The following is a 23,517-nucleotide window of genomic DNA, read 5'->3' on the forward strand; positions in this document are numbered from 1 at the left end:
GCTCGTTTGCATATTTCCTAGCTAACTTGGCATCAAAAGTGATACCCTCCATCAGATGATGGGTGTCGTTTGAATAATTCCCAGCATCCAGCATTTATCTGCCAGGAAAAAACAATGCCAACAAATATATTAGAAAGGAGCTAGTTATCATCATTGCATCCATTTAGACTATTATCTTATGATGTTCAAATCTTATACCTTGTCCAGCATTTCCATCTGGCTGTTTTTCATAGCAACACACACATAGTGTTTCTCTCATGCAGTCATTGATATCTATATAGTACTGACATTGCAAAGTTTCTTCTTTCATAGCTTAAGAGACTTAACGGACTTCTGTTTGTTTCATCTATGATGTTACTTGTAGAACTCCTGAGGAGACATAAAAAATGCAATCAAATGAGACCATTAAGTCCATGTGAATAATATAGCTCAGATATTTTTTTATTATTATGGCAGACTCAAAATGAAGCATTCTGCATCTTTAAGGCATTCTTTAATGCATACAGTATGTTGTTTTCTATCAGAGTGAATGCAACTCAGTTGTGGTGCAGCAAGTCTCCCATAGCTTTTTTTTTTTTTGTTGCCTTTTCTATCTTCAATTCAATTTGAATGTATTGTTTGTTAATAAGCATTTCTGTTTATTTCTTTTTTAAGTTCACGTGCTGTTAAAAGCCGGCATTCAGCTTTTTCCAATCACCTCTCAAACAATCCCTAATCCAAGCCGAATAAGTGCTTTCATTCCGCGCGGTGACCACTCTGGAAATGCAGAGTCTCTGAAACCCTCCAATTACAGCGAGGGATCCGCTGCACTAATAGATGTATGGAGTTTGGATTTGGGGGATTGAAACTCTGATTGGATCATTCATTTCAAGATGGTTGACTATGAAAAGAGCTGAGGTGTCCTTATCACAGATTAGAGTGAACTAGGCTAATTCAAGCCGCCTGCCGCTGATGGGACTCTGTGCTCGTGAATGATTTAGTAATGTTTGCTTTTGAAGATGTGGGCAAAGGAAGAAATCATGATCCAGTGCTGAAATATTTTTTATGCGGATGTTTTTCAATTCAGTCATCTGATTTCAGTCTCATAGGATTGCCTGGCCTTTAGACAAGTGTGTTTTAGCCAGCTATAAATAGTTTTATGCAAACATCTTTCTTTCTGTGTGTCTTTCACAACACATCGGCTTTGAGATTTTGTCCATTTTCACGCTTTTGCTCATGTAGTTTGAGCAAGGCAGGTCTTTTTTGTGTGTACGGTCGTTCAATTTATGATAATACGTTAAACTTAGACTTAATTTGTCTTTCATGTTGTAATTTAAAGGGAAAAGGGTTGTGTATAGTGTAACATCTGCTGTATAACAGGATTTAAAAAATAGTACTAATTGGTACAGAGGATGAAAGCATGTATCTGAACACTGTTATGAGGATAGCAGATGAACCCAAACGCAGACAGTATGAAAGCACACAACGTTTATTATAACAGAAAAAACAGGAAAACAAAACCCACGAGGGGGCAAAACAGAGGCAATACAAACGAGGGGTAACTAACTGGATAACACGTGACAAAAACTAGACTATGAACAAACAGCAAACACAAGATCAAGACGTTCTTCTCAGACAAGGTACTCACGGGTAGACACTCACAAAATGTGACACAACAAACAATGAACCGGCACAGGACAGCAAACACATGGGGATAATATAGGGAACACTAATGACGAAGACAGGTGAAACTGACTAGACAATAATCACAAGACGAGGATAACAAGGGGGTGGGGTTAAGTAACGAGACAACACAAGCACATGGCCCAAACAGGCCATGTGCTTGCACACAAAACATGGGTCTGTCATGATCCTGCCTCAAGACTAGAGAAAATCAAGGACACGAGGGCAGAATCATGACAGAACCCCCACCTTAAGGAGCGGCTTCCAGACGCTCCTCAAGGGGACATTAAACACGGGACAAGACAGACTGTGACAAAGACACAAACCAACAATACATGACAAATAATAACAAAGGCATACACGAATACACAATGGCAGGGTTAGGGTGAAAAATTAAAAACAACAAACATGGAAGGGGAGGTGGAGGAAACACAGAGTTCATGGGGGGTGGTCCAGGGTGGATAGGAGGACTGGGGGTCTTAGGTTTGCAGGGTGAGGACTTAGGGCGAGGAATCCGGGCAGACTTGGAAGGGAACACATGAGGAGAAGCCCTGGGGGAAACAGTCCGGGGTTGAACAGTGACAGGGGGTACAGTGGAGGACTGAACATTACTCTTGAAGGGGGAAACAGGTAACAAAACAGGACACATGATAGGGGGTGTAGCAGGCGGCTGTGGAGCGGGAACAGGAACAGACACAGACTCAACGGCGGCCATCTTGTCAGGGGACACCGGCTCGGCAGACGCTGGCTCAGGAACCGTCACCGGCTCAGGAACAGCAGTGCGAGCGGCAGACTTAGGGACAGCGCTCTCTGCAGCAAACCCAGGAACGGCACTCTCCGCAGCAGACTCAGGAACGGCGTCGACAGAAGCTGACTCTGGAACAGCGTTCACTGAAGCCGTCTTGGGATCAACGCTCTCAGACGCAGTTGGCTCGGGGCTAAAAGACATGGCAGTTCTGGTAGGAACATCCAGGATCTTGACAAGACTCGACAAATATTCAGACAAAGTTTTGGCAGCAACGACAACTGGCATCTCTTGACGAGCTGATACAGCCCGCAGTACCGCTTCTGCAGCAGAGTCAGCCGCAGCTCTCTCCTCAGCCAGCTCAGGAACAACTCCCTCCAACGCAGACTTAGAAACTGCGCTCTCTGCAGCAGGTTCAGGAACAGCTCCTCCTGCAGCAGACTCCGGAACCTCGCTCACAGCAGCAGGCTCGGGAACAGCGTTCTCTGTTGCAGTGGCGAGTGGGAGAACTATCGTGGACTCAGGAGAAGACGGAGGACGGAAAGCTCCCCTCTTCCTTCTCTTTCTTCTTGGCCGCGGAGCAGAAGCCGTAGCCGGACTTGTGACCGGTAAGGGGGGCGCAGGGGAGGCCATTGCAGGAACTGGGGAGCCCACCGCAGGCAGGGAGGATTCGGTGGAGGACGACTCCGACGCAGACTCCCACGACAGACGTCTTCCACGCTTTCCGCAAAGACTGATGGACACGGATGGTGTCTCAGGAGTCGTGGTGGAACAAGCCTTGTCCCCAAGCGTCGTGACAGCCAGAATGCGACCCTCCGGGATCACGGGCAGCATGCCAGGCGGCGATGAAGACACGGTGGGACCCCGCAGCTCCTTCTGAGACAAACAGTCCACCACGTCGCGGAACGGGCGATGGACCAATCTCTCCCGTTCAGCCAGAGGAGGAGGGACATTGAGACCCGCGATGAGGTAGCGATTGACCAGGATCTCCGGTAAGAAAAACCTCCTCTCCTCCACGACCTGGGCATACTTCCTCAGGGTCAACTCACCCTGGGGAGGGAAAGGAAGCTTGCCCTTTATGCTGTCGGCGATAGCTGACTGCCACCATAGTTCCTGGTCAGTCGGTTGTAGAATAGTGGGAAAAGACACACTGTCTGCTGGGTTCTGTATTGGCCGGTTCATTCTGTTATGAGGATAGCAGATGAACCCAAACGCAGACAGTATGAAAGCACACAACGTTTATTATAACAGAAAAAACAGGAAAACAAAACCCACGAGGGGGCAAAACAGAGGCAATACAAACGAGGGGTAACTAACTGGATAACACGTGACAAAAACTAGACTATGAACAAACAGCAAACACAAGATCAAGACGTTCTTCTCAGACAAGGTACTCACGGGTAGACACTCACAAAATGTGACACAACAAACAATGAACCGGCACAGGACAGCAAACACATGGGGATAATATAGGGAACACTAATGACGAAGACAGGTGAAACTGACTAGACAATAATCACAAGACGAGGATAACAAGGGGGTGGGGTTAAGTAACGAGACAACACAAGCACATGGCCCAAACAGGCCATGTGCTTGCACACAAAACATGGGTCTGTCATGATCCTGCCTCAAGACTAGAGAAAATCAAGGACACGAGGGCAGAATCATGACAAACACATCACACAGTAGTTTACTGTAAATTATATAAAAATGAGTTTTGCAATAACGTGCTGCTATTGTACTAACATATTTTATTACAGAAAATAAAAAAACAAATGAATGAATAAATACATACTGAATATGAATCCATCGGTTGGAAGTTGATTAAAGTGATAGTTCACCCAAAAATGAAATGAAAAATATAAATTCTGTCATAATTTATACTCACCCTCAAGTTGTTCCAAACCTGAATAAAATTGCAGGTTTTTGGTCACAACTGTTTGGTTACAAACATTTTTCAAAATATCTTCCTTAGTGTTCACCAGAACAAAGAAATGTATACAGGCTTGAAACAATTTGAGGGTGAGTAAATGATGACCGAATTTAAATGTTTGGGTGAATTATCCCTTTTAGGCCATGACACACAAAGCCGACATCAAAAATCTAACGGTGACGAACTCCCACAGCCATGAGCTCGACTAGAGCCGACGTGTGGAACACACCGCAAAATCCAGCCCGACCGATGCTCCCCAACGGCCCGACATTGACCTTGAGTTTAGTGTTACACGGCCCCTAAAAGTCAAAAGGTTGAGAAGCACTGCAATAAAGCACTATTAAAACTGAAAATTGAAATTGAGAGGAATGCATGCACCGTTGCAGAAACGGTGTAAGAATGAAGGGTCATAAGCAGTTGTTGATGCTTGAAAAATGGATTGATCGTGTATGAAACAAACAGCAGCATATTCAGTCTCGAGTTTCCATAAATAACCAATGATGTTTACACATCTTCTTTCGCCAGCTAGCTGCAAACTTCCAGCAGTTTGAGACTTGGCATAAAAGACACAAATGTTTTTCGTTGTGCACCGTGATGCAGTTCGTATCCGTTGTCTTTGTTCCACCAGTGTGTGATGGAAACCGCTCCTGTGTATTTATCACAAATTATACCATGTTGTCTGATGAACCTCCTGTGCTGCCCACGCACTACAGCTTTTCAGACAGTATGTAGTCCTGTTATCCTCCTCCTCCGTAACACATCAAGGAAACTGACAACATTGTTCTGCATGTAGGGCTGGAGAGAGTTTGTGAATATGAATCCCGTCTAGTTCAAACGGCGTAGTAAAGGACTGAAAACACCTTTGAACATCTTTTAATGTATGCATTGATCAGTTGCAAATGTGTGTAGCCTTATTGTGTGCTCTGTTACTAGATTAGTTCAGGTTGTGGTATTTAGTTGCCATTTTTTCAATGCAAAATGAAATGACCAGGATTAATAAATAATCAGAGGTCATATGATATCCAAAATAATTATAATTTCTGTGTACCGTTAATGTTAACGAATACAACGTTTGATTAAAAAGGAATTACTAAATCTTGAAATTAACAAATTTATGTTAACCAATGGAACTTTATTGTAAAGTGTTACTGTTTCCTGGATAGTATACACTGTAAAATGCTTATTATTTGTATGGCTGTTGTAAGGGATCCACTGGACGCAAGTTTGAAGATAGAACCCAAGTGCAGGTTATTTACAAACAAGATTAAACATAAAACAAAAGCATGGCGTGGCATGAACTCAAAAACATGAACAAGGACATTGACGTAACGCTTACCAACAGAGGTTACATAAATCAATACTTGACAAAGACAAACATGAGGGCTTACAATGACAAGACACGTCATGGCAAGATCACATGACAAGCAGGGAATCACATGACGAGACCGAAACATGACAGTGATATGAAACCAAAACAAGACCAAATCGTGACAGCTGTCAAGCGATTAAACTTTTTAATCTAATTAATTAAATTATGTACTGATTAATTAATCTAATTAATCTAACTAATTAGCCAGTTTGGCTGAGAAATTTCCGCTAAATATCATTTAAAATCATTGTTATATTAAATGAGGAAAGCCTCAAAAAGTAGCTTTAGAAGGAAATGTTTAATTTGATTCAACAGAATTTATTACACATAAACGTTTAGGCTATGGGCATGTTTTTTTTTTTTTTCAGAACTTCCATCTGAGTTGGTATTTAGATATACTTTACAGACCGTTTATTGCAGATCAGAGGTGGCAAATGCATTCACACTGCAATTACAATTGCATAAATCATGCAATGACATTAATGGGTTTTTAAATGGGTATTAATGGATTTTTTATTAATATGGAAATATACAAATTTTAAATATATATTAAATTATACTCTAAATAAGAAACTAAAGCTGCCAGTAGGTGGTGGTAAATGTCACAGATTAATTCAGGTACAAAGTAAATGGCTCTTTTTTATAAATGGGCCATTGAATCATTGGTTCACCCGATTCTTTGAAAACGAATGGCTAATGTTGCAAACGATGTGCATAGTGGGCCAACATTTACTTCTCTGATCACAATTTAATTTGTTTATTTATATAGCACATGTAAGGCAACAGCTGTTGCCCAAGGTGCTTCACAATCACTAATAAAACACAAAAATAAGAGTACAGAAAAAAAAGGAAAAAAAAGTTGAACGCACAAACCAGACAAGGTAATGCTCAAACACTCATGAAGATGCCCAGGAAGATTTTAGCAGATGTGCTTTTAACATGGCCTTAAATTTCAGAAGTGACTTTACTGAGCTTAAAGAGGGAGGTCATTCCAAAGTTTGGGTGTGACATGGGAAAACGCTCTGTCGCCCTTACATTTTAATTTTGTTCTGACAACACAGACAAGTTTTTTCCAAAAACAATGGAGATTTATTTGTGAAATTTTATATAAAACAAATTACCCGTATTTTCCGGACTATAAGTCGCGTCAGTCAAAAAAATGCGTCATGACGAGAAAAAAAACATATAAGTCGCATTTATTTAGACATTTATTTCACAAAATCCAAGACCAAGAACAGACATTTAACCTGGAAAGGCACACAATAGCACACAGAACAACAGGCTGAAGGTGTCCGGTATGTTAATGTAACACACTAACAGTTATTCAGCTACACAATAGCATAAAGAACATATACCTGGGAGGCTGAATAGGCTAAATTAACATTAGCAGGCGAGTCCAACAAGCAAGTTACCGGTAAGCAAGTTCACCAAGCTCCCGCGATCTCATTCCACAACACACTGAATTCTTCCTCGTGTCGCTTCTGAACAACTCCGCTAACTAGAGCGCCCTCTCGCGGCTGTAGACGGTCATGTTTTCTCTTGGTTCATCTCAGTCAGTATGAATTAATTTTTATATATAAGTTGCACCTGACTATAAGTCGCAGGACCAGCCAAACTATGAAAAAAAGTGTGACTTATAGTCCGGAAAATACGGTACACTTAAATCAGAAAATGGAGACTTAAAATGTTAGATGATGTCAAAAGTAATCAACAAAACTTAAAGTAGTTTTTTAAAGATGCTATTTTATCAAACAATTACAGTGGTGAAATACTAAGATCAATAGTAAAAGGGGGAAAACATATCTCATAGCATCTTTAATCTGAATGTAACTGTAACAACAACAACATTGACCCTGTGACCCTCAATCCATCTTTCAACATGTGTTTTTCGATGTGTTCTCCTCCGCCATCTTTTTTTTTCCGATGCAGCTTTCTCTCTCTGATTTTAATTAAGCCCCGGTGCACGTCTAATATTTGCTATTTCCCATGCCAGCGGTTAGAAAGTGTTGTAATAGGGCACCGCGGGAGCCTCTTCTCTTTTTGTTCGGAGAAACTTTAACCTCTAGTAACGCAGATGTAAAAACAAGAGAACAGAGGTTAGGGACGCTACTCGAATGCTCTGGCCTGCTTACATGCGCGTCACGCCAACGCTTGGACCTGCTCCTCGCGCTAGCCTGCAAGAAGCCTGTAATACTGAACGGCGGTAGCTTTTGACGGGGTTTGCTCTTGCTTTAATCTGACTTCAGTCAAACTGAACACACAAAGAGCTGCTTCTCACTGCCTAGCCCATCTCTTTGGTGGGATAGAGAGCTTCTGTATGGAAAGGAACATTAAAGGCCGGCAGCAGTAAAGCTCGTCGTTTGAATGCTAATTCCACTAGATCCAGCTTTCTTGATCTCAGAGTGAAGAATCAAATTGGGAAGATTCAAGATTTGCAGCGTTGGATACTTTAGTTTGGATACAGTTCATGAGAACGACTGTCTTCTGTAGTGTTTCTGCTGACAAAAGCAGGTTTGCATTTGCTAAAGATCTCTCTCACATTGTCTTTTTTTTCTTTTTTGAACGCTAAATTGACAGCTCTAACATACGGCTGCTCATACATCCTTAATGGGGGGAAAAAGGACATGCGTTTCTTAAACAGGAAGAAGTACTTTACAAAAGAGCCCCGTGTTTTTGGTCGTTGACTTGCTAATGGTTACTTTGATTTTGAACTTGTAAATACCAATATTGCTGCGTTTACATTAATTGTGAGATTCTAAGATGGTGGATGAGTTGAAATCAACAAAAAACATATTTTAATTGTTTTGATAAATCTACAATTTAATTGGATTTCAAATAAACATTTGTTTTACCCAATATGTATATGATTTGTATAGTTTTATACTCTACAATGCATTTTTTAAAATGTTTTTGAAAGAAGTCTCTTATGCTTACCAAGCCTGCATTTATTTGATCGAAAATACAGTAAAAACAGTAATACTGTGCAATATTATTATAATTTAAAATAACTTTTTTATTTGATAATATTTAAAAATGTCATTTATTCCTGTAATGCAAAGCTGAATTTTCAGCATCATAGCTCATTTGCTGCTCAAGAAACATTGCTTATCAAGGTTGAAAACAATTGTGCAACTTCATATTTTTGTAGAAACCATGATGCAGTTTTTAAGGATTCTTTGATGAATAGAAAGTAAAAAAATATATATATTTTTATATGGAAATATTTTGTGACATTACAAATGTCTGAAGAAAAAATCTGACTGACATATGTAAAGTATTGCAACAACAAGCTGTCATAGAACAAATTGAGCATTGACTATCATGAAAAGCCCATTGAGGATACTGCCTGTATGGAGTAGATAACAAAGCAACTCAATAGGTTTTGAAACTGAGCTACAATATCATATCCTACGTGGATCGCTCAAGCTATTCTCTATTATATGTTGTGCTTTTTCTTGAGAGAGAGAGTGAATGTGAGAGAGAGTGTGCAGAAGCTCTCGAAGCTGTGTCTACAGTGCTCCTGTGTGATGGATGGGTCAATGTCTCTCTCTGAATCACAGAGAAAATATATTTTAACACAGTGTTCTTGACTCAGCTGTTGTCTGATTCATGCATGCTCACATAAATTCCCAGACAGCTGCATAAGTAGCTCTGAGCAGCGATGAGCGTTGCCTCTGGAAGAAAAAGTCAGCAAATGACATGTCACAGAGAGTCGTGAATTACTCAAAGAGTTTGTCTGGGTTTGGCTGGTTGGTAGATGCAGTAAATGCACCATTACGGTGCCAACATTCGGACGTCAGGACGTGGTTTTTGAAACTATCATTGAGATAAATGAGAATGCTTATGGTTTACTCTTGCCAGTAGTGCATCGAATATTCACATAATAATCGCATATAGTTTTTAAAATGCTGTTTATTTGATTATTGCATTGCATTTCATATCATCTTTGATTTGAATGTCAGTTGAAAAAATGGCACTAGTTTGATTCATTTATTTAAATCAGTTCAAAACTGTCCAGTTTCAGACGATTGATTCTACTATATTCAACAATTCATTTGTATGATCACTCAAAATATTCACAGGATCTACATCCAGTATATCCAAATCATTCAATGTTTTTGGTCAACATACACTTTTCAAAAGTTTGGGTCAGTACAAACAGATTTGTTTTTTGTTTAACAATTTAAAAGTCTTTATCATCACCTTTAATCAGTTTAATGGATCCTTGCTGAACAAAATAATAATTTAAAGCTGCTATGTGGAGTTTTTCTACTAAAATGAATCCATTTTTTATTGCCAGTGTGTGAAGGGGTTGTAATCTCACAATAAAATGATCCACTTGGCGGGTTTTGCTATTACCTCTGAAAGCAAGTATTCCTATTTCCTATTTCCTATGTGAAGTCTCCGGGTCGGATTTGCCGCAAAATGCAGTTCTACCAGAAAGACTCGGAGAATAGATACTCGATAAGTATGCATTTATTAACAGCCCAGCAAGCCACATGCAATAAGTTATTTGGCGTAGGCCCCATCCGTAACTCGCAATCCGAGGGTACGGAATCAGCATTTCCCGCCTGAAGATGGCGGGGGTGCAGCCGACCCCCAGTGCGGTATTGGAAGGGACCATCCTGGTGGTGGTGGGGAGGTTGAAGGGGAAATCCTATGGTGATAGGGAGGATGGACGGAGGAACCCATCTCGTTGATGGAGGGGAGAAATCATCTTGGTGGTGGTGGGGTGGATGGAGGTGAGTGAAGCGTCAGCATCTGCGAACTCAGACAAGTGTAAGTACGGGTCTTTTATACTTCTAGTATTAAACGTGATTGGATAGATGAGAAGATAATGAGTGACGCAACAATTGAGTCTTCCCAGCAGAACTTACGCTAAAGCTTTCATTGACGTGAATGCGCGCTCCCGAGCCTCTCGCCTCGTCTACTGACTTTGCTCTCAACAGCGACGACACTGCAACTTATGACATGGAGTCTGCTAATGCTAAGAAACGACCAGCACAACACAAACTCCACATAATAATTTTTTTTTTTTTTAAAGCACGAGTACTCGCTTGTAAACGTATTGGTTGCAATCTGAAACATCACGGCAAGATGCCGCTGAAAACTCCACATAGCCCCTTTAAAAAATAATAATAATAATTTATTGGAAAAACATGTATTTTTTGTGTTTCTTGCAGACCAACATTTCTCGTTTTATCCCTGCATTGATGTTGGCATGATCTCAATTTTGTCATTGTTTAATTGTGCTGAAAACTGGCAATTATACAGCAGAACTCTTTTTGTAATGAGTATCTGTACAGTGTTCCAGTGGCCAATATTCTTTCAGTTTGTCTTGATAGCATGTGCTTAAAGGGTCCCCCTCAATGGTCCATTCTTGTGTTGTCGTCCTTCATAGTGTCCACAGTCCTTTCTATCATGGCTTCATTCAGCACTGCCCAGAAAAAGCCACAGGTCCATATCCTCAACCCTCGCCGTCAGTGATTTTCTTCAAGCACATGCAGAGTTTTAGCAGCCCCTCCAGCACAGCTCCCCTCTCCTCCCAAAGGCCAGGAAGTTGCATTCTAATTGAAGATTAACATAAAGCCATAAATCATAGGCACACTTCTGTAGAGGCACTAAGATCAGTATTAATGCACAATGACCCAAAGTAGCAAAATGGAAGTGAACATGGGTAAAGAGAAATAAGGAGATGCTATTACATTTTAATTAGATGTCTCACTAATTTACAGGAAGTGAATCTAATTTGGCAGGCCAATATTTAAATCTCTGATGCATTTGTATAGCAGCGGTGGTCTATATGAGAGGGAAGCTTGGGTGATGTAGCTTCACTGGAATGTGCTTTGCTTGTTGATACGTGATATTAAGCAGGACTGTGGTCGGATAAAAGGATAATTGTTGAAATGTCTTCTTCGGCAGGGTATGATGTTCCTGGAGGAGAGGCGGCTGGTGCACAGAGACCTCGCGGCTCGTAACGTCCTGGTCAAATCTCCAAACCACATCAAGATCACTGATTTTGGACTTGCTCGACTTCTGGAAATAGATGAGAAGGAGTACAGTGCGGATGGAGGCAAGGTCAGGGTTTGAAACATCATACATATTTGTCTAATGAAATTCTTTACATCAAAAAGCACTACAAAGTGAAAGCATATCAAAAAAATCTAAAGATGATTTATGGAAATATCAGCAGTATTAATTTGTGTTCGCCAGCATTTCTTCTTGTAAAGGAGTTTGTTAAATCCTTTTGAGTGAAAGTTGACGGCTCTCATTTGGATTTAATTCTGAGTATGAATGCATTTTACACCTTCCCCAAATCAAAGTATTTGGTAACACAATAAAGTCTCATTATTAGCATTAGTTAATGCATTAGTTAACATGAACCAACTATGAGCAATATATTTGTACAGCATTTACGTATGAACCTTTGTTAATGTTAGTTGTTAAAAATGCAACTGTTCATTATTTGTTCATGTTCACAGTGCATAAACTTATGTTAACAGGTACAACCTTTATTTTAATAATATAATAGTAAATGTAGAAATGAACACTAAGTTTAATAAATACATTGTTAGTTCTTATTAACAAATGGAACCTTATTGTAAAGTGTTGCTAGATATTTAACATTTTTGTATATCCTTTAATCAAAATTATCTGAATTGATATGAAATGTTGATATGAAAATGCTCTTTGCATCATCTGAAATGTAAACCCGTTATTCGTTAACTTAGATGCCCATCAAGTGGATGGCCCTGGAGTGCATTCACTACCGGAAGTTCACTCACCAGAGTGATATATGGAGCTATGGTGAGCTATACACACTGAAGCAAACTTTTAGTGTTTCACTAGTACATTGTTGTTGTTTTTCTGATTAAATTACTAAAAGTTACTGTTATAACTATATTTTTTGTTATATTATTTTTAGTTTTTTTATCGAGTTATGTAATATTAAATATTTACATTAAACATTAATTTAACATTGAGTTAAAATCCCCCTGTAGTTAATAACTGTATGCCTTAAAACTAATCTTTGAACACCAAAATGACATATTTAAACGTTTTTGCATGAAAAAATGTGTTAATGCAAAAACAGCTAAAAGTGGCATTCATAGATCACATTAATTTTTGAAAACCACCAGTTGGGATACTGCTTTCTGTAAGATAAAGAAAGTTAAGTATAGCTGAAAAAAACACATTCTTTGTGGTTTCACATCCACTCCCATAGTTTCATGAGCATCATGATAACTAACAGTGAGCTTTGAAGATGGACTGTGTGTTTCACATTCATTCAGGGGTGACCATCTGGGAGCTGATGACGTTCGGAGGAAAGCCGTACGACGGGATTTCCACACGTGAGATTGCAGATATCCTGGAGAAGGGCGAGCGTTTGCCCCAGCCGCCCATCTGCACCATAGACGTCTACATGGTGATGGTGAAATGTGAGTCATATTCTGAGACTTTAGAATCTGTTTATATAGAATGCTTTCCATTTTATTAACCAATGCTAGATGGAAGATGTGTTTCAAAAACCTGTTATTAGGGCCCAAGCCCTGAAAGGGCGCAGAGCCCTATTGTTCTTCTAAGGATTTTTTGTTATTCTTCTTCTTCTTCTTCTTCTTCTTCTTCTTTATAATAATTTTTTTTTCAAGGTTTTTGCCACTTTTGGGGGCCTTAACGTGCTCAAAAACTCTTGAAACTTTGCACACTGGTCAGAACCCGCGGCCATTAGAGCCGGACTGAAGCTGGTACCCGGGCGTGGCAGGGGGGCTCGACAGCGCCCCCTGGAACGGGGTCCGAAAACTTGGTCCATAAATCAAACACGCTTGCATGAAATAATATGAAACTCGGTACACTTATAGATCTCATCGGTTCATATATCCTTCATGCTCTGACTTTTTACCCCAGCCCAACAGGAAGTCGGCTATTTGGCGTAATTTAAAAAACACATGCAATGGAATTTAAAATACTCCTCCTAGACGATTCAAACAATCACCACGAAACTCGGTGAGCATGAACTCAAGACATTGAGGATGAAAAAATGCGAGGGGATTTTTGATATCTCGAACGGTTTGGCCGTGGTGAGGAAACGAATTTATGGCGAATATTGGAAACAGGAAGTGTGTTATAACATCCTCATACATTAATTGATCTTGATGAAACTTCAGCAGTGTGTTCGCTGTAAGAGGCCGATCACATGGATGTGACTATTGTGAGTCAAAGTTATAGCGCCACCAACTGGCAGCAGGAAGTGTGTCACTTTCGAAATGCTTTGAAATCACCCTATTATTTTTACCCGATTTGCTTCAAACTTCATCTGTATAATGTAAACACACGACAGATGTAGACCTGTGAAAGGATTATTGATATCTTTAATACTGTCGCCATGGCAACGCTTTAAACTTTTATATTCTTTTTGGATGCATTTGAGGCTCTTAACATGCTTCAAATTGCATGAAACTCAACATGCATTTGACATTTATTGTGTAATAGACATGTGCGAAGTTTCAGAAACGGGCGTGGTAAGGGGCTCAGTAGCGCCACCTTTAGTCAAAAATGGGGTATTAGTTTTACCTACAGTAACCAAACTCGGTACGTATATTCTTCTCTTCGATCCGGACAACTTTCTAATTTACAGTCATTAGCTCCGACCAACAGGAAGTCAGATATTTTGGTTTGAATGTGTACTGTTTGGAGCATTTTCCCTCTGCCCCTCTGCGTCTGTGTGTGTGTGAGAGGAGGGGGGCTAGTTTAGTTTAACCCTTTCTCTGCTGTGTGCAAAATCTCTGGCACTTTTGAGGGCCTTAACGTGCTCGAAAACTCTTGAAATTTTGCACACAGGTCAGAACCCGCGGCCATCAGGGCCAGGCTGAAGCTGGTACCCGGGCGTGGCAGGGGGGCTCGACAGCGCCCCCTGGAATGGGATTTGAACACTTGTCCGTATATCAAACACGCTTGCATGAATTAATATGAAACTCGGTACACATATAGATTTAATCGGGCCGAACAACTTTCCCTGGGTCAAGTTTTACGCCAGCCCAACAGGAAGTCGGCTATTACGGGTTGATTGGAGAACGCCTGCTCTCGCATTTGAAACACTTCTCCTAGAGAATTCATCCGATGACCACGAAACTCGGTCAGCATGAAGTCAAGACATGGAAGATGATAAATTGCCAGGGGATTTTTGATATCTCGAACGGTTTGGCCGTGGCGAGGAAACAAATTTATGATTAAAAAAGGATGCATAAAGTGTGTTATAACTTAGTTATAGTTTTACCTACAGTAACCAAACTCGGTACGTATATTCTTCTCTTCGATCCGGACAACTTTCTAATTTACAGTCATTAGCTCCGACCAACAGGAAGTCAGATATTGTGGTTTGAATGTGTATTTTCTCTCTCTCTGTCTCTCTGCCATTCTGTGTGTGTGTGTGTCTGTCTGTGTGGGGAGGGGAGGGGAGGGGGGATGTGTGTGTGTGTGTGTGTGTGTGTGTGTGTGTGTGTGTGTGTGTGTGTGTGTGTGTGTGTGTGTGTGTGTGTGTGTGTGTGTGTGTGTGTGTGTGTGTGTGTGTGCGTGCGTGCGTGCGTGCGTGCGTGCGCGCGCGTGTGCGTGCGTGTGCGTGCGTGTGCGTGTGTGTGTGTGTGTGTGTGTGTGTGTGTGTGTGTGTGTGATTTTGGTTGGGTGACAGTTATAGGTTACAGTTTGACAAGAGTTTATAGTTTAACAAAAGCACAATGTTGTGTTTCATTGCGAGTGTACACAAATATAAGGAAACACTTTGCATTTTGAATGATGTTCTGTATGAACAAAATGACGGAGTGTGTTTTTATGTCTCCATTGTTCGATCGAGCCTCACACACACACACACACACACACACACACACACACACACACACACAGTTTTTCATTTCTATCCTTGTGAGGACATTCCATAGGCGTAATGGTTTTTATACTGTACAAACTGTATATTCTATCCCCTTACACTGCCCCTATCCCTAAACCTACCCATCACAGGAGACATTCTGCATTTTTACATTTTCAAAAATATATAATTTAGTATGTTTATTAACCCATTCCCCTCATGGGGACCGCTGGCTGGTCCCCACAATGGAGGTGATCTCAGGTTTTACTATCCTTGTGGGGACATTCGGTTCCCACAATGTATAATAAACCAAGCCACACACACACACACACACACACACACACACACACACACACACACACACACACACACACACACACACAGCATTCCAGCATTGCAATCTTGACATCGCAGAATGTTCATTATAGCCTTAATAAAATATAATAATAAAATAGTCAACCTTACATATAAAAATTACACTGCTCTGTTTAAATAGTCATTTGTACAGTTTGTGCCGTTCATAATAATTTTTTTAAATTTTTCTATATTGGAACGTGAGTGTACAAAGTGTACAAAGTACAAAGCCTATAAAAAGAATAGTTTAGCATCCAAAAATGTTAATAATATATATATTATTATTATATATATAATAATATATATGTTAAAAATAGGGGGGAAAAAGAATTTACATAATATATATATATATATTTTATATATATATATATATATATATATATATATATATATATATATATATATATATATATATATATATATATATAATTAAAGCTGCAAGCAGCGATGGAGGGCCCAAGCCGGTGGCACCGCCACCCTGGTGCCTTTAGTGGAAGTTATATATATATTTATTTTTGAACTTGTTAGAGGGACATAAATGACATATACTTTAATATGGTTATGTTTTGCAATTTTGCACAAAAAAAAAAAAGGTACAATGTAAAAAGCTATAGCAAAATGATAACTGGTACGTGTGTTTTGTTGCTGTCACTGCTTTATCCGACTCTCTGTATGCACTCGCACTCAATTTGTTTTAGCACAGTCAATTCCACAAATAAGTGAATAGAGACGGAGATTAGATCTGTTTGTCGTGATCATATTTGACTGGAAGACGCTGTTTATGATTTGATTCAACATAACAATTATAACACCTCAGAGAGTTTAATATTCCTGCATGAAATCCACTTTTATTGGTTCCCATTTGTGTCGGATTGGAGGGGAAATTAAATGAAATTAAGAAATTCGTATCAAGCAAATGCCAAAACTAATATATGTGAATACATAAAATGCATGCATAAATATTGAGAATTTAGTTATTATATGTGTTATGTGTAAATGTAAACACAATAAAACCACACTGACATACATTCAGACTAGAGTTGGCTATATAATCAAGGCAGATTTGAACTGAAATGTTATCCATGTTGCTCTGTCCTGACCTCCAGGCTGGATGATTGATGCTGATAGTCGGCCTCGGTTTAAGGAACTCGCTGCAGAGTTCAGCCGCATGGCACGAGACCCGCAGAGATACCTCGTCATACAGGTGAGATTGCTTAACTTCTCTCTGTTTGAGAGAAATCGAAATGTTTCATGATCCTGAACCTCATTGGATAACACAATATGTTGTGATGTCAGGGGGACGATCGCATGAAGCTGCCCAGCCCCAACCACAGCAAGTTCTTCCAGAGTCTTCTAGATGAGGAGGAGCTGGATGACCTGATGGACGCTGAGGAGTACTTGGTTCCTCATTCCTTAAATGCTCCTCCCACTTCACATATGCCCCGCCCACATGTAGATTCAAATCAAGTAAGCACTGTTGTACCACTTTATATGCGTTACTTCAAAATACAAATAATAAAATATATTGGGTCTTATTTTTTTTTTTTTTTTTTTCGATTTCTTTGCCCTTTCCTTATGATGACATATCCTTTTATTCCTAGTACATTCATGGACATATTTACATAAAAAACCCTTTTTATATATCTTTATCTCTTTTAGCCTAGTATATTGTCACACATTAGTATGCATTCGAGCAATATATACTCTCAATTATTATTTAAAAAACATTTCAGTGCATAAATATTGTATTTCCACAGCTATTATAATCTCAACTGAATAATGTACAGTAGTACAACATATATATGTTGTCCAAAAGGCTGAGACCACTAGTGAAAATGCATGCTTTCCATTATTCATATACATAAACTTTGTTTGTTTGTTGCAGCAATCTTAGATTTTTACAGTCCCAGATTTCCAGTGTGGTCTCAGACTTTTGGACCCTACTGTATTTTATTTGTTCATTCGTTCATTCTGATGATGAGTACTTTATATCTATATTACTGTTAAAAAATTTGAAGTCGATACAATTTTTGAATTTTGAAGGCTGCATTTATTTGATGAAAAATACAAGTACAGTTGTGAAGTATTATTATCATTTAAAATATATTTTTTCGGCTTCAGAAATCAGTCAAATATACTGATTTGCTGCTCAAGAAATATTTCTTATTATTATCAATGTTGAAAACAATGGTGCTGCTTAATGTTTTTGTTTAAAAAAATTGTTTTTAATTAAAAAACTTAATTAGAAAGAAAAACTTAAAGAAGATAACTTTCTAATTATCTCTTTGATAATTAAAAAGTTCAAAAGAACAGCAGTTATTTGAAATAGAAATATGTAAAAATGTAAAAAAAAATTGTGTTCAATTTAATGCATCCTTGCTAAATAAAATATTACCCTCTTTAAAAAACTGTCTGACCCAGACTTTTGAACAGTGACCTGTAGTGTATGTTTAGCGGTGTAATTTGCTGACGATCATGTCTGTTGAGTTAGAAACACAGAATCACCCTGCTTTCATTATTACTGTTTGAATAGACTCTCTCCATTGCCAAGTTGGTCACAGCATTTCATTTCCACTGAGTAATGAAAAGAACAGGCAACATGACATCCACTTCCTGCCTCATACAATAATTAAACTTGACCACTTTAAACTTAAGCTTTACTTATAGCTCAGAAAGTGTATCTTTCCCAAAGAGCCCAGTCTAAAAATATATGGTCAATACAGTGATGCCCAAAATTCAGAAAATCAAGAAGAGCAAATAAACTATGATGCTTTCATACTTTTGCACCCCACCCTATCTTGTGCTTGTTTTGGATATTTTTCCCTTGGTTGTCTCTATAGCAACAACATATCCACTTTTTAATTTATGAATTTAAGTTGGTCTAGACTTTTTGATGTAATTTATGTCTTACCAATATGTCAGTTCCAGATGCCATATTGCATGACATTTTCAAAATGCATTTTTCATTTTACACTTCTCTAACCTCCGCATCTTATTTCCTCAAGTTAATTTATGTTCCTCCTGTGATCAGAACCAGTTTGGGTATCATGATGGAAGTTTGTGCCCCGAGGAGGGAACAGGGTCCCGACCTCATGTGGCAGTCGCTACAGGAAGTGGCCCCTCTGTCCCGGCAGGATTACAAAGAGCAGGTCTGGACCCGGTAGAGGATCCACACTGTAATGGAAGCTTGAAGAAACAGCCCACAGCTCACTCGGTAGAGGACAGCAGCGGCCAGCGTTACAGCGCAGACCCAACGGTCCTCCTGGGAGAGAAAGGACAGAGGGAAGATACAGATGAGGATGGTTATATGTCCCCTATGAAGGACAAGATCTCCACAAGTATGTTCTCAAGTCATTTATTATAGGAAGTGTAAAAGCTCTATCAAGTCAAGTCACCTTTATTTATATAGCGCTTTTTAAAATACAGATTGTTTCACCATGTCTCTGTCATGGTTTCCTCATCCTGTTTATTATTTATTCTTAATTGTTTAGTTTTAATATATTTTAGCGATTTTTTTTTTTGGTCTATGGACCTACTTCTATTTTCCCCTTGTGGGATTGATAAAGTTCTGAAAGTTGGAACGAATCTGAGCTTGACAGCCCCAGTCCTCAATCACCCAATCACATTTGAGTGGTCAAGATATAATTAAGAATTTGCTGCATCATGTTCCACTGAAGAAATGAATTACATTAGGGTGCATACATTTTTTTAAAATTGAGGTGAAATGTTCCTTTAAAGGTGCACTTAGTAATCATTTCCACTTATTAACTTATATTATTATTATTATTATTGTACTTTATATTATGTTATACCTTAAATGTGTTTAAAGTTACTTTACTTTTTATCTATAAAATGATTTAACCTTTTTAGCAATTCCACACTTTATCTTATATAAGGAGCCTTGTATAAAATGTGAATTAAAAAGCGTGTCTGCACTGTTTTACCCATGTCATTGTCTGCCACTTTTGTAGATCATCTGAATCCCGTTGAGGAGAATCCTTTTGTAAAAAGGCGTAAAAATAAAGACGTTCACGCGCTAGACAACCCAGGTTACCACAGCACCCCTGATGGAAAGCCCAAGTGTGAAGATGAATACATCAATGAGCCCCTTTACCTCAACACATTCAACAACACCAGCGACATGAACCAGGAAATGTTAAGGAAAAATGGAGTCGCCGTCCCGTTGCAGGTGACCACAGCATCCCACACTCCAGGCACCCACGTTCCCCACATCACACAACTGGGCAAGCCCCATCATCACAGCCACGGACCGCACGTTCACTTCGCCATACCACCAGTTCAGCTGGTGCACCCTGTACCGATGAGCCAAAATGATCAACATATCCATCCAGTCCAGTCGGTCCATGATCACGCCAGCAAATCTGTCTCGCAAGCACCAGCAGGCCAGATCTGTCTTGTGAGCCATCAAGTCCAACCAGGACACCCAAGCCAATCGAATCGTTCCCCACAACAGTTTCATTTGGCAAAGTCCTCAGCGGTAGGTAAACTGCCAGGTCACCCGGTGCAACCAGGCAGCCAGATTGGGACCGCATTAGTGGACAAGATGTACAAGAATAGCTTTGACAATCCTGAGTATTGGCAGCACAGCCTTCCGCCCAAGGTTCCCCCTCAGATCTCCCAAGACTCTTCGGTGGTCTGCAATAACAAGTTCATTTACAAGCAGAACGGCCGCATACAGCCTGCCGTGGCTGAAAACCCTGAATATCTGTCCGGAATGAAGCCAGGAACAGTCCTGCCTCCTCCTCCGTACCGGCAGAGGAACACTGTGGTCTAACGTCCAGGTCTCCATGCTCTGTAGAGCCTGGTTCTTCTACCAGCACCTTAAATGTCTTTCCTTGATCCTCTGGTGGTCAAAAAACGGGACTAGAAATAATACAAGCCACTGAACTGACGTTTATGCCACTTAAAATATGGCATAAAAACTTTGGGGAGGAGGTCAACGCAACCCATCCAAACACCATCCATCCCCTAAAACCTTGCCAGTTACCCAGTTTGTCTCCTCTACAGGTATTTTAAAGCGTTTCATACTGGACTGCACATAGTTAGATCTAGTAACATCATTAACTTGGTGAAATCAAAGATTCCAGACACTCTCAAAGGTCCTTAATTTGAGTCTGAAACAGAACATGGATGTTTGAAAGTAAAAAAATAATAATTCTGAATGGAAAGAGAAGTGTATTTAAAAGAATATAGGAGCGAATATGCACTTGAATTTTATATTTTCCTGACTGGAACACTTGCACTTTTTCAGCAAATCCTTCATACCGCCAAAACTGCTGCCCTGCTGGGAAGACTACTGTTAGACCTGAGAGGATTGTGAAATCATGAACAGTCGAGTTGCTCAGCACAATGAGTTGAATAAAAGGCTGATAAAGGCACTGAGAGGCATTTGTTCATATTGGAATACAATACAATAATCGTCAGTGAAAGTCACAGGGGTTATTTCCATTTGGCGAGTGGTGAACTCGCCTGTTGAGGGATACGGAGAATTGATTATCAGGAAGAACGGCACTGAATGGTTTACAGGGTGTTTACATTCATTTACTTCATCGGTACCTGAATTAAGTGGGAACTTTAAATCTCCTTTGCCGGAATTTGTAACTGTTACTTTTCTCTTCTTATTGGTTGGAAGACATTTCCAGACTTGGTCAAAATGCTAACACAATAAGGTCAACATGAAATTGATCCTATTTACTTCATTAATGTTCTGGGTGTTCCACTTTTTTTCAATGACAAAATGTAAAAAAATGCATCACAATGTATAATCCACCACTAAAATAACTTCTAATGTCAAAATGATTTAATCAATAGCCAACTTCATTGTATAAATTATTCTTCAAAGATTTCTTACTTTAAAATTTAGTTTTACATTTGTAATTTTCATTTTTAATTAACTTTTTAATTGTGCATTTTAATAGCAATTTCAAAGTGAAAATTGTTTCTACACCATTTTTTTTTTTTTTATTCAGTGTAGCTATTGTGGCATTGTTTATTATTAGCTAATTCCAATGTCATACAGTTATGGCAATAATACAAAATAATGATCAATTTGAACAAGTACTTTACCTCTGAATTTGACCTTCGGCCTCCACATCCTCAGAAGTGCCAGTTGCGTTTTAGAAGTTTTGCAATCGACAAACTCGCATTCAGGGCATTTTATGGTGAAATATGCCCATTTTCACAATCCAATCATTTCACGGTTGATAAAATGAAGTCTGAATTTCCTGTTTAGCATCACATTAAGGAAGTAAACTCTGAAAGCTGTTTTATGTTGACTTTCAATCATATATTTTCAGTGTTTTGTAGGTGATATTTTGCCTCGTTATTCTTTCGTGTGTCTGGACTGTGTCCTGTTCCCAACTGAAGTTAGTAAATCAAATGAATACATTAAGTTTTAATCTGCTGGTTAACATATTTACTTTTAACTTTGACTGTACAATTCAGTGTGTCATTATACTGAGCCTTTGATGAATCTGTTATTGGAAAATGGAATTTGGGCACAACAATTATTTTATTATCATTACTATTTATTCAAAATGGCTGCTATGTTTTGGTTTTGGGCATTTCATTGTATTTCATAAAACAAATGTTCTAGTTAACACAGCAGGTTTACATGAATTCGGGAGGTTGGGTGTGTGATGCTGTGTTACGCATCACGATGTCACATAACTGAGCTGTATTTTGTAAAATTGCAAACACTTAAAAGATTTTAACGTGCCACTTTTCAGCACTAACATAATTAGAAAACACCCATCTTTAGTCTCTATCACTGTCAGTGGTCTAAAAGTGTGTGGTTTTATTTTTGTAGTTGTCTGTCTGTGATCTCGCACCTAATAAGAAGTGTAGCACAAATACAGTAAGTGTTGCCCCTGTAGTTTCCAATCTATCACTCGTAGTTTCTGTGCTTTTAATGATGTATTGTCAAGACTAGTTCGTAGGTCAAATAACTCCCATTTTGGTGATGTTTTGTCCGATTTGTGGCATATGAACACAAAGACATTCGAGGTATTGTGTTGCAACAAGATGCTTGAACATTTTAACAGTCTTTAACTGCCAAATATAACAGCCTGATCTCGAGGCACCGTTATCATTGTGAACTTTTGATTTAGAAATGGCATTTTTTGGTAAGAATTAAGCTGTTTTAGTTCTTCATTACTGGCCGGCTTGATCTCATTGTTATATCTAGGTATTACCGGGAATGTGTTTGTGTGCATACTTGTACATTCAGATTCAAGTTAAGAGTATTATAAAGTGTAAACCCTTTCAAATTCTGAGTTCAGGCCATTGTACATCTGTACGAATGTAAAGTTCATGGGTACACTACCACTGAAAAAAAATGCAGTAATATTCTTTAATATTTTAAACTGATACGAAAGTACAAAAGAACAGCATTATTTGAAATAGAAAACTGATCCATTTATTGCTGAATAAAAGTATTAATTTCTTCTTTCTTTCTTTTATGTCCCTAAACTCTCTTCCGTTAGTGTAAAGGGGTTTGCAGTTTATATTATCTATACATTGATATTGTCCTTTATTACTAATGTATGAAAATAAACGTGCAATTGAACCACACT

General features: G+C 39.1%; 1 protein-coding gene across 1 annotated transcript in view; it reads left to right on the forward strand.

Annotated features, from left to right (window-relative positions):
* The window catches only part of LOC307000062 (receptor tyrosine-protein kinase erbB-4-like), a 169,670-nt gene extending 146,495 nt beyond the window's left edge, over positions 1-23,175 (forward strand). The window contains exons 21-27 of the mRNA XM_079615300.1: positions 11,632-11,787; positions 12,441-12,516; positions 13,002-13,148; positions 17,029-17,126; positions 17,219-17,389; positions 18,954-19,260; positions 19,894-23,175. Coding sequence (XP_079471426.1) covers positions 11,632-11,787; positions 12,441-12,516; positions 13,002-13,148; positions 17,029-17,126; positions 17,219-17,389; positions 18,954-19,260; positions 19,894-20,717 — 1,779 coding nt within the window. The 3' untranslated portion in view covers positions 20,718-23,175. The remainder of the gene's footprint in view (positions 1-11,631; positions 11,788-12,440; positions 12,517-13,001; positions 13,149-17,028; positions 17,127-17,218; positions 17,390-18,953; positions 19,261-19,893) is intronic.
* Positions 23,176-23,517: the final 342 nt, after the last annotated feature.

Source organism: Phoxinus phoxinus (genome assembly GCF_949152265.1).
Source record: "Phoxinus phoxinus genome assembly, chromosome: 6".
Lineage (NCBI taxonomy): Eukaryota > Metazoa > Chordata > Actinopteri > Cypriniformes > Leuciscidae > Phoxinus > Phoxinus phoxinus.